At 57.6% G+C, this 11,896-nt stretch overlaps 1 protein-coding gene across 1 annotated transcript; it reads right to left on the bottom strand.

Moving 5' to 3' along the window:
* Positions 1-2,900: 2,900 nt before the first annotated feature.
* On the bottom strand, positions 2,901-3,581 carry LOC117194686. The gene is made up of 2 exons (XM_033399197.1): positions 3,460-3,581; positions 2,901-3,389 (listed from the first exon to the last, which is right to left on the bottom strand). Exons 1-2 carry the CDS (start codon positions 3,555-3,557, stop codon positions 3,023-3,025), a joined length of 465 nt encoding a protein of 154 aa, XP_033255088.1. The 5' UTR covers positions 3,558-3,581; the 3' UTR covers positions 2,901-3,022.
* Positions 3,582-11,896: the final 8,315 nt, after the last annotated feature.

The raw sequence follows: 11,896 nt of genomic DNA, 5'->3' as shown, positions 1-11,896 counted from the left end.
CCCGTGGTACCGATCTTAAGGACTCAGCTCGATCCTCCCTTTTAGCCCCGACCGGCCTGGATAGGGAATCCACCCAGCCCGTGCGCCGCTTGCGCGTTCAGCAGCTGCTGTCGCCTGGAGAACGCCAGTCCGGCGAACCCGTCGAGAGTCCGCATTCTCTCCTGAGAAGCCGTCACATCGGAGAAGGTCCAGTCGCCATCCGTGTACTGCACTCCAAGTCCATCGAGGTCTCGCAAGTCTTCATAGAGGGGACAAGCACATAGGAAGTGCTGCCAATCCTCGCGTTCTGCGCCGCATAGACAGGCTTCTTCCATGCAGAAATGCATTGAGCGATCCGTGGCCCGTCAGCAGGAACCCAGCGCGCAGCGTGAAGCCAAACCTTCGTTCGCTGTAGACGAAGCCTGCGTTCGGGATGAACAACGACAATGCAGTTGGGTGGCCGGACCAGTGCCACTCGAGTGCAGCAACCAACACCAACAAACGACAGATGCAGCGTGGGCGGCCGGACCAGAGCCACTCGCCATCTCCAACTTTTGCCCACGATGCACGCCATCTCCAAGTCCAGCCATCGCCACTAAAGATCTCATTTGGTGCCACTAATTCCTGCACAGGGGGACAGCGGAGCCGGCCGGTATGCGGAGCAATGTTCTGCATTGCGTTTGCCATGCCGGCCGGTGCTTTGTTGTAGTTGTCCTCCTGTTAAAAATAAATGATATTTAAGTATGTTTATTGTTGTGTAAATGTATTGTAATTATTGTTTGCTTTACCTTGTATATATCTCTGTAGTTTTGTAGTCCTTATTTGTAGTAATTGTAGATAGATTGTCCCTAGCTGTAATGTAATTTAATTAATTTTAGCTATTTATTTTAGCTGTAATGTCTCCTCTTCCAGGCTGAGGTAAGCTCAGTCCTGTCCAGGGGTCTTCCTACAAGACATTTGTACTTCGCAGGAACTCCGAAAGGGGGGGTCGGCTCGTCTTACTGGGCGGACGTGAGGGTCGAGAAGAAAGGCGCGAAGCGAGGCACACCCGCGTGGGTCGAGAGAGAGGCGGACGCAGGGCGAGGCACACCTGCGTGGGTCGGGAAAGGGTGGTCACAGGGCGAGTCACACCTGTGGGGGTCGAGAGAGGGGCGCAGGGCGTGTCACACCTGCGTGAGGGGGGGTTTCGAGGATTGATCGGGGGTTAGTGGAGGTGAGTGTGGCTCGCCGGCGAGTAGTTGTTGGTGACCGGGGAGGGGTTTGGATCCCCAAAAAGACTTACACGGGGTTGGTTCTCGTTACAATAATGATTTATTTGCTTGCTGGTTAAACAGGTAATTTGTTACATTGAATATTTTTTTGTTTTTTCGTCACGTTCCCGGAAGGATTCTTAACTTGTATCTTAATTGTCACGCGGGACAACGTCTATACTCGGCCCGGGTCTCGGGAAAACTTCGCTGCCGCCGATCTCTAACTTATCAGTATCTACGTGTCTTCGTCTTCGTCGGCTTCGGATTGGCTGCCGCTTCGCGGAGCGTCCCGAAGCCGTGAAGGGAAGGGGCGGGGGTTCTTATCGGCTAGTCTGTGCTTCGGGAGCTTAAGTTTAGTGGTGGGGGTAATGTGTTGGCCCGGTGGGGAGTTGTCGCCGGCTAACGATTCGTGTCTCGGGAGCTTATGGCTAAACGCGTGGCAATGTGTTGGTGTGGGGGGCGTTCTTACCGGCTAATTGTCAGTGCTTCGGGAGCTTTTCGTTAGAGGCGGGGGTAATGTGTTGGTACGAGAATGTGGGATTGGCTGTCGTGAAACGGTAGGCGAAACGATATGGGGAATGAGTTTCTTTATTGGTGGTACATTTATCGTATGCATTCTCTGTTCTTAAGGCTAAGTAACGATATATTTAAGGGAAACTGGAGATATAAAAAGGGGAAAAATGAGGCGGTGACGATCCCGCGATGTAGCGCGCTGTGACGAACCTTCTTAAGGTTCGTTACACCCCCCCCTTTCTTCCGGGAGGAGGTCGACGCAGACAGGCGCGGCCCGGGATCGCTTGTGGACCCGGTAGCACTGATCCCAGGACCAGCTTCGGAAGCGGAGCCTCTCCGCTTCCAGCAGCCGCTGGTGTATCTCCTCGATGAGGCCCGCCGGTAGGGCCCGGCCTGGGATGTTCACCTGCCAATCTGCCGGCGCGATTACCCACTGGGTGGGCTGGTTCAGCTCTTCGATCAGGGAGAATTCCGCTGGACTTTGCCCCTCCCGCGTAGATTCGTCTTGAAGAAATCGTAGTATTTCATCCAAGTCGCAGTCCACCAGCAACTCGTCTTGTCCTTCCCACTCCCAGTTGGGGGTCGCGCGTCTCCTCCGCAACGGGTTGTTTTACCCTCCGTAGGGTCATGGTGGGGTACCCGCTGTCCGGCCCCGTTTCCCACTGCTCCTCCGGTTCGGTCAGCTCCGCTTGTCGAACCCAAGCGGCGTTTCCCTCTTCTGTAGCCCCGGTGGGCCATTCAGTGGGAGGGCCTTGCGCTGCCTCCGCGTTGGGCGCTTCGGCGTGCGTTGGTGTGGTTGCCGCTGACTCTTCTGGGGGATTGGGGCATCGGGGAGGATCCGATGCGGGCGTTGGCGGTCGGCGTGCGGGGGCGTGGCGCGCGACTTCGGGGGATTGGGGCATCGGGGAGGATCCGATGCGGGCGTTGGCGGTCGCGCTTCGGCGTGCGGGGGGGCGGTTACGCGTGACGCGTAACCATGGCGTGACGTGTGGTGAAGGTCTCTGTTCGGCTATGATTGCGACGTAGGGTTCTCCTCTCTCTCCCCGTCGTCGTAGTACGCGTTGTATGGTTTCGGTGTGTAACGCTCCAGCCCTCTCGGGCGTAATGCACGGCGCGGGGATCGCGGCTCTGGTGAACGGCATCTTCAAACTCTGTTCGAACATCGGCGCGTATGATGGCGTCTCTGGTTCCGGGAAGCTGTGCTGGCTAGAACCGGCATCTTCGAACTCCTCTTCGAATGACGGTGACCCTGGCTCCGGGGAGCAGGGCGCGGCTCGTCGTTAATACGGCGGCGGCGACCACAGGTTCTCTCGACGGAACCCGGATGGTCGGCGGGAGAACAGCGGGGGGCTGTCTCGGGAACCCACGTGGTCGGCTGCCCCTGCCTCGTCGGCGTCTAGCTCCATATCTGCGTACATGTCCCCATCGGAGGTGTGGGGTTCTTCGGCTACTCCTGGCTTCGGGGCGGCTTCCTCGTCCGCCTTGGCAGCGGACTGCGGTTCCTCGGCGTCGGAGAAATCCGTGAGGTCTACGACTTCGGGTGACTCTGCTGATGCAGCGGCTCTCTGGTGCGCCTTAGCTGGGGTGTTCTCGGTGGCGTTCATGGCTGGTTCTTCGGTGCGTAGAGTTCGGGGAGGGGGAGAGTGTCTATTTTCTATTTAATCTATATTAATCTTCTTAATTCTAGGGCCTCCCAGGGGGCGTGACGAAAACTTACATTGTTTTGTTTATGGTATAGTAGGGTTTTATCAAAATCGCCTTGCTCGCTCGGCGTTCGGAATCTGACTTATTTCTTGTATTTCTAACGTCATGCATTTCCCTCCGCTGACAGCGCGACTCACGGGAGCCGGCGTCAGCGGGCTTGCAATTCTGTAATCTAAGCTATGGTAAATGGATCCGTGGGACGATTATGGACGTTTGGGGCATGGGTTTATGAATGTGTGTAATGAGTGTAATGCATGAATCGGCCGAATTGACATTTATATATTTTTGTTTCGTTCTTTCTTTATTTTTTTTTTGTTTTTTTTTGTGGATATTTCATTTTCGTCGTCTTTTCCCTTCGTAACTTTCGTTTTACGGGCAGCGCAGCTATGCATCGCACGCGGGCGCCGATAGGATTTCGGGCGCCGATGGGCCAGGTGTAGGGCCAGCTCTTATCGCTGGGCTCGGCCGGCCTCTGGGCATGTATCGCCGCGGGAAGGCTCTGCCGGGGGCAACAGTACCGTGCGCCGTCTCTGTTGTTCTGGCCGGTTCGTCATTGGCCGGGGGGTTACGGGGGGCGGCCTCCACGTCTCGTGCTGTATGCTCGTTCCGAAGGCCTTGGGATTTGAGGCGGCGGTATAGCACCCAGATGATGGCGCAGAGAGGGATGGCGACGACGAGGGTGAACAAATAGGAGGCGGCGCTCCTTATCGTCACCGTCTCGTTCAGGTCGTCGATGTAGTTTGAATTTTGTAGGCTTAACTCCCCTAGGAACGGCAAGCTTAGCTTTTCCTTGTGTGCCGTTACGTTTATTCGAGTCATCGCCGGTACCACCGCCTTTCTTTTGGAGTCGCCGAGGTGATTCACGTACCAGGTCCCGTTAAACGAGACCGGTGGGAGTACGTAACTAGGTACGATCCCGAGATTGCTTGGGTGGTCCCCGCCTCATCTACAACGGTGAACCTTGCGTCGTTGACGATGATGGTGCCGTGGTCCACCACGACGATCGGATCCAAGTGACCGGGCGAAGTCGCGCAGTGCGCGACGGACCCGGTCACCATCTGCTGAGCGCAGGTGATCCCCTCGCGTTCTCTGCAAACCGTAGCGCCGATGGTGGCTTCGCAATCCCCGATGCTAAGGGTTTGGGGCCCGCATTCTGCCACGATGTCTCCCTCGCTGAAATCCAGTATCTTGTTCTGATGTTGGACCGGGAAAATAAGCATTTTCCTACAGACCAGCTTCGGTTGGGGAAACTTGATGACAAAGTGGAGTAGGTCTGCGCTCTGGAAGACGCAAATATTTGACACTTCTAGTAGCTCCACTAGGCTGATGTTAGCGAGGTGTTGCTCGCCCAATTCCTTAATGTCAGCGCCGTCCAGAAGGGCGGGGCTGATCACGTTGATCTTGGCAAGGGTTAAGGCCAGGATGAGGTCTTCCAGATCCGTTATAATGATCCTGTTCCGGGCTATTATGGCTTCGGCCCGGTCGGCGTTGTCCTCCTTGGCGATGTGGTTCACGAGGCGGGTCAGCTCGTTGATCCGGGTTTGAATCCTGGAGTTGATTTCGTTTTGGCCACGGCTGGACTCCGCCAGCTGCTTTTGTTGGAATTTGACCTGCACCCAGTCGTCGAAGTCGGGCGTTCCGGCCACTACCTTCAATGCTGTTCCGAGCAGGTTTATACTCCTTGTTCCCCGATGGTGGACCCTTAGCGTGGCCACCAGGTTCTTGATGTGGTCCAGGTCGGCTGCTATCACTTGCGCCATCCGGTCTAGGCTAAACAGCTCCGCGGCTTGTTCCGTTTCGGCGACGTAATCTTCGTATGAAGTCACGTTCGTAGTGTGGTGCAGGTATCCGTGGTTGGCCCAAATGGCCCAAACGGGGACGCCACCGCTATTGGGATATAGTCCGCGTCAGTGTAGTCATTCAACTTGAACAGCGCGCGCGTCGAGGTTAGCAGAGTGAGGAAAATCAGTAGGTCCTTCATGTTGTGTGGTTTTGTGTTATCTTCGGATGCGTTTGGGTTGGGATCGATTCGACCGTTTGGCTGTGGTGGCGTAATGGCACTGATCGGTGATGGTGGGGTCTCGGACTGCCGGAGACGCTTGTCGCGGGCTACGCCGTCGGTCGACCTAGTGTCGGTACTTTTCGGGATCCGGGCAGTCGTCGCTTGCCTCGCTCGGGTTTTTCCCCGGCACGGGCGCCCCTTCCCCCCTTTTCCCTTCGTTTCAGCCGGTACCGGTGCCCCTGTCGTGGTCCGGCGCTTGTTCGGCGGTACCTGGGTCGTCCGCCTCCCCGGCACGTTCGTCGGGTTCGCGGTCGTGGAATTCTCTCAGATCGTTGATGTTGGCGACCTTCCGTTTCCGGCTGCTCGGGTGCTGCAGCTGAACGATGTTTGGCGACGGGAAACCCTTCACGCGATAGGGGCCGTCAAATTTAGGGGCCAGTTTTGCCGCGAAGCCTTCGGCGGCGTTTGAGAGGTGATGCTGCCGTAGAAGTACTAGCGAACCGATCGTGGGACGCCACTGTCGTCGGCGAAGGTTGTAGTGCCTCCCTTGTTCTTGGCTGGCCCTTTGAATGTTGTTTCTGACGATGGCGAACACTTCTTTTAGCCTGGCGGCCTTACCCATAGGAGTTTCCTGGGCGCTTCCCGTCCCCGGCGTGACCTCGTCGTATAAGGCGACGGGCAGTCGGGGCTCTCTTCCGTGTACGTGGAATGCCGGGCTGAAACCGGTAGTCTCCGAGACGCTCGAGTTGATCGCCAGCGTCATTTCTGGCAAGAGTTCGTCCCACGTGTTTTGGTGATCGTCCACGAATTGGGCGATCATCGTCTTCACGGTCCGGTTTGCCCTTTCCGTCGGGTTCTCTTGCGGACAATAGGGCGCGGTGTGTTGGAGTTCCACGCCGGCGGTGTGCAGGAAGGTCTTGAACGACCGACTGGTGAACTGGGTGCCGTTGTCACAGACAAACAACTTCGGAACACCGAAGCTACTCAGTATGCGTTCCCTGAAAGCTCGTTCGAGGCTAGCCGTCGTTGCCTTCTTAGCGGGCACCAGTTCGACCCATTTGGAGAAGGTGTCAAAGAAAACTAGCAGGATGGCGTTCCCCCGTTTGGATCGGGGTAACGGTCCGACGAAGTCGGCGCACAGGGTGGCGAAGGGTTCCTCGGCCTTGCGAGTGAGCATCCTGCCCATTGGCTTGCGTTGGGTAGCCTTGAACTTCTGGCAGCTCACGCAACCGCGGATATATCGCCTCACGTCGCGATAAAATCCCGGCCAATAATACCTCTGGGATATCCTCGTGATAGTTTTTCGTACGCCGAGGTGGCCTGCCGTCGGTTGGTCGTGGCACTCGCGGAGGACTCTCGCTCGGCAGTCCTTGGGCACACAGAGCTTCCACGGCACGTGGTCGTCATCGTCGGCTCCGTGCCCCAGGTTTCGGTAAAGCTGCACGTTTTCGTACGTGTAGTCCGGGTATTTTTGGGGCTCGTCGTGAACTTGTTGGATCCTTCTTCTGAGCCACGGGCAGGTCGTGCCCTCTTCTTCGACGCGTGAAAGGGATTCCAAAGGATGCCTGGAGAGCGCGTCGGCGACCACGTTCTGGTTGCCGGCCCGATAATGTACGTCGTATTGGTACTGCTGCAGCTCCAGCACCCATCTCGCCACTCTCCCGTAAGGGCTCTCAAGGGTGTTTAGCCATTTCAGCGCGAGATGGTCGGTCACCACGTCGAACCGGTATCCTTGCAAGTAACAGCGCAATTTCCGGATTGCCCATAGGCATTCCTTGTCGGTGGCCGAATAATTCTCCTCTGCCTTGTTAAGGCGCCGGCTGATGTAGGCGATGACGCGTTCCTTCCCTTCGATCTCTTGGGTGAGGACCGCGCCCACACCCACGTTGCTCGCGTCGGTCTGCAGGGAGAATTTGACGTTGAAGTCCGGGCAGGCGAGCACCGGGGCGGTGGTGAGTCGCACTTTGAGTTCGTCGAAGGAGTCCTGATGTTCCTGTCCCCATGCCCATGCTCTCCCCTTCTTTAGTAGCAATGACATCTGTTGCACTATGGTGGCGAAATTGGGGACGAATCGACGATACCAGCCCGCCATGCCTATGCATTGCCGCAATTCCTTCAGGTTACTGGGCGGTCTCAGGTCTTTGATGGCCGCTATCTTGTCAGGGTCGGTATGAATGCCTTCTGCGCTGACCATGTGACCCAGGTATTTTATGCGGCGCTGGAAAAAATACGCATTTGTCTGCGTTGATCCGCAGATTGGCCCGGCGCAGTCGCGAGAAGACTCTCTTGACGTTGCGCAAATGTTCCGCGAAATCCTTGCCGACGATGACGATGTCGTCCAGATACGCGAAAGCGAAGGGTTCCATGTCTGCGCCGATGACCGTGTCGAGGGTACGCTGGAACGTGGCTCCCGCGGAATGTAACCCGAAAGGCATTACCTTCCACTGATAGAGGCCTCTTCCGGGCACCGTGAACGCCGTGGCCTCCTTACTGTCATGAGCCATCGGTATCTGCCAGTATCCATTCTTCAGATCCAGCGTGGTGATGAACCGCGCGTTTTGGAGTCTTTCCAGTATATAGTTGATCCTCGGCAACGGGTATGCGTCCGGGATCGAATGTTCGTTTAGTTGTCGATAGTCCACACACATGGACGAGGACAATGGGGGCGCTGTGGGGACTTCGCGAGGGCTCGATCAGGCCTTCTGCTATCAGCTGGTCGACCTGCTCGTCGATGATCCGACGCATAGCCGGGTTCTTTGGGTATTACCGTTGCTTTATGGGACGCTGGTCCCTCATAACTATCGTGTGCTCCGTGAGGTCCGTGGTCCCTCGGAGGCCTGCGAGCTTCGGCAGCTCTTCGTCCAGGAATTCCTGGATTTGCGGCGCCACGTCGGGAGGCCAGGGGTCGGGGACCCTTTCTGGCTCCTCTTCGCTTAGCCGGCTGGTTCCGGGAGCGGGGGTCTGGTCTCGGCCCTCGGGGAGTATGGTCATGTCGAACGCGCTTGGCGGTTCGATCCCACGAGGGTACTCCCTCATATTAGCGACCCCCGGGGTAGTTTCGGGTGTAGGCAGGGCATTTTCGGGACTCCGGCTGAATACATGGGTCGTGTCGTATTCGGCGTGATGCACGAACATGCGGGTCTCGATGATGCCGCTAGTACTAGACCAGTGGCTCGTTCGGGTGACGCAGATTTCCGCTCTGGTGCCTGCTATTGTGAAACCTTCGGCGACGCGGGGAGGGTGGCTCCGGCAGCCCACCGTGGCGTTGGTGCTGATGAGTTGATCTCCGGCCACGGGCGCGTCGGGGCCCCGGTCGCTCCTATTCCCGGTTCTCGGCTGGGAAAACTTCGGGCAGTAAGGACGATTTCGGATGTGGGAGTTTCCGTTATCGAAAGGGCTGCGTTACCGCGCTCGCTCGCCGGGGCGGCTAACGTGGTCGTTGTATTCGGCGCTGGGCCGCTGGACGATCGTCGCCGCCGTGGGGGTTCGATCGTTGCTCCGGGCTCTCCACCACTCGTCGAGGACGTTGGACCGGGGGTCCTGGTGGGTCTGTTCGCGTCCCTTGTTGCCTTACCCGAGATTTTGCCCTGGTTGGATGACCTGGGGTCAGGGCGTTCCGTCGGGGTCCTGGGCTTCGTGTTCCTGATTCCTTGTTTGCGTGGCGTATCGTTCGTCGCCTTGGGTTTCGTAGGCGCGTGTTCCGGGGTGTGCACCTGGCTGGCGGTAACTACCGGTGTATTTGTCGCGAGGCGACTGTCGCGGAGTTGGAGGAGGGTGGTACCACACTGTATCGTTGTTTCGATGGCGCAGAGGAAGTCCATCCCCACGATGACCTGCTCTAGCATGTTTGGTAACGCTAGGAGCGGTATCTGTACCTCGCGCTTGTCCAGTTTAACGAACGCCAACAGAATTTGCGTTACTTCGCGTACCGACCCGTCTGCCAGGCGGATCTGGACGCACGCTTCCCTGAGGCCGGCGTCGTTGCCGAGCTGCCGGTTGGCGCTGACGAAACTCCGGGACGCCCCGGTATCCACAGTGGCCTCTGTGGCCCGTCCTCCTATCGTCACCCTCGCCACTATCCGGCCGTCCTGTATCTGTAGTGGGTGGCTTAGTTCTGGGTTTGGGGAGGCGTCGTTACCGGCTGTTCCCGTGCCAGTCGGGGACGCTGGTCGTTTCCCGACGAGTCTTGGCGGCAGCAATCGATGGTCCTTACGCCTCGCTTACCGCATTCCCAACAGAACAGGATAGAGGGGTTGGTGCAATTGTGGGAGGCATGGCCGGCTTCGCCGCAGCGGCGACAGGCCATCCGTGGGTTGGCGATGCGGTGAGCGACTTCCGGCGCTGGAGTGTCGGGTCGGTTTGACGATGGTCTCCTTGCCGGTCCTGCCGTGTCCCATTGGGCTTCCGAAAGGAGGTCCGGTTTGCTTCGACCTCGTTTTGCGTCTGGTGCGTCGTCGGTCTAGTGTATCTTGGGCCGGGCCGAGGGGCAGTGGGAGCAGTGGGGTTATTCCGCTCTTGGATGGATTCGAACTCCGTAGCCAACATCGTTAGTTGGGCCAAACTTCGCAGTTCGTGTCTTCGCACGTACAGTTGATATGCCGGCAGAGTATTATCATAAATCCTGTTGAGCTCTTGGGCATCATCGTACCCGGCGTGGTGCATGAGCAACCTGAGCTCGATTATGAAGTCCTTGAATGACTCGCCCGTCGCTTGCTTGCGGGCTCGGATCTGATCCTCTAACTGTTCAAAATACCGCGGCGGGAGGAAAAAGGCCAAAAATTCTGGCCGGAAGTTGGCCCACGAGGCGCCTTGCAGCCTGCTGGTGCGGAACCAGCGGTTGGCTCGGTCGATAAGGATTTCCGCCATAGCTCGAGGCAAGTGGTTGGTGTCTATCCCGTACGAAAGCGCGCGCTCTTCCAACAGCTCGATGAAAGACAACGGATCATCCTGTCCGTCGAATTGGATCCCCCACCTCCTAATCCGTTACGCCATCTGGGCAGCTTGACTGTATCGATGGGCTTCCAACGCGTCGTTACCTCCCGGGGTCTATCGCTTTCAGGGAGGAGCCTCCTCATGGGAGAGGGCGGACTTCTGGGGACGGGGGTCTTGGGGGGACGGCTGCGGTCACCACGATGGGCGGGCCGGTTGGTCTGCCTTCGGGGCCCCAGGGATCTGCAGACCGCTTTTGGGGTCTGCCTTCCGTCTCTCCGCCTGCCCGGAAGTAGAGGGTTGCGGCGACTTTGCGCGTCCCGGTGGTTTGGCGTATTGCCGTTCGAGTTCCGCCAGTCGAATCCAGGCCTCTTGTTCGAGGGGTCCTTCGACCAGCGTGGCGAACCTTTTCCGTAGGTCCTCAACTGTCCCTTCGCGGTCGAACCCGAATTCTTCCGCGAAGGCTTCCAGTTCTTCCCGGCGGCGTTTGTGGATCCAGCCGGTGCTGACCCCCGGATTAACGATCAATTCGTCCCCGTCGTATTCACCTGATTGTTCCCCCGTATAGGGCTCCATGCTTCTCTTGGTCGTTGCGTCGCTGTTCCTACGGACTGGTTCAGCGTCCGGGATCTTGAGGTACTGTGTTCCCTTTTCTTTTCACTGTCACTTAGTACACGTACGTAGACTCGTTCGCGATCCTCACCGTTAGAATTGTGGGGATTTGAGCACGTTACGCGCCGCGGTAGTGGGGTGGGTTTTTTTTCTGCGGTCGAGCGTTCGGCCGCGTATGCACGTAGGCGTACACGCGGGGGGTTATCTTTCCCCCTTCTTTTTTTTGGTCTGTCTCTTGCACTCCCGACTGCCGTGGGTTTTTAATCCACGAACCCCTCGTTAGAGTTTCCTTCGGGTCCCTGCTCGGGCGCCACTTGTAATGTCTCCTCTTCCAGGCTGAGGTAAGCTCAGTCCTGTCCAGGGCTCTTCCTACAAGACATTTGTACTTCGCAGGAACTCCGAAAGGGGGGTCGGCTCGTCTTACTGGGCGGACGTGAGGGTCGAGAAGAAAGGCGCGGAGCTAGGCACACCCGCGTGGGTCGAGAGAGAGGCGGACGCAGGGCGAGGCACACCTGCGTGGGTCGGGAAAGAGGGGTCACAGGGCGAGTCACACATGTGGGGGTCGAGAGAGGGGCGCAGGGCGTGTCACACCTGCGTGAGGGGGGGGGTTTTCGAGGATTGATCGGGGGTTAGTGGAGGTGAGTGTGGCTCGCTGGCGAGTAGTTGTTGGTGACCGGGGAGGGGTTTGGATCCCCAAAAATGACTTACACGGGGTTGGTTCTCGTTACAATAATGATTTATTTGCTTGCTGGTTATACAGGTAATTTGTTACATTGAATATTTTTTTGTTGTTTCGTCACGTTCCCGGAAGGATTCTTAACTTGTATCTTAGTTGTCACGCGGGACAACGTCTATACTCGGCCCGGGTCTCCGCGTAAGTGAAGTCTGCTCGGCGCTTGCGCGCTCG

The sequence above is a fragment of the Drosophila miranda genome (genome assembly GCF_003369915.1).
Source record: "Drosophila miranda strain MSH22 chromosome Y unlocalized genomic scaffold, D.miranda_PacBio2.1 Contig_Y3_pilon, whole genome shotgun sequence".
Lineage (NCBI taxonomy): Eukaryota > Metazoa > Arthropoda > Insecta > Diptera > Drosophilidae > Drosophila > Drosophila miranda.
Note: the sequence above shows the minus strand (reverse complement) of the source record. Positions and strands in the feature narration are given on the sequence as shown.

Excerpts from the sequence above, each read along its gene's own strand:
- LOC117194686 (XM_033399197.1), bottom strand. The coding sequence starts at position 3,557 with ATGCATGACGTTAGAAATACAAGAAATAAGTCAGATTCCGAACGCCGA. Across the intron at positions 3,390-3,459 it reads TATACCATAAACAAAACAAT|ACACTCTCCCCCTCCCCGAA; the intron begins GTAAGTTTTCGT and ends AATAGAAAATAG.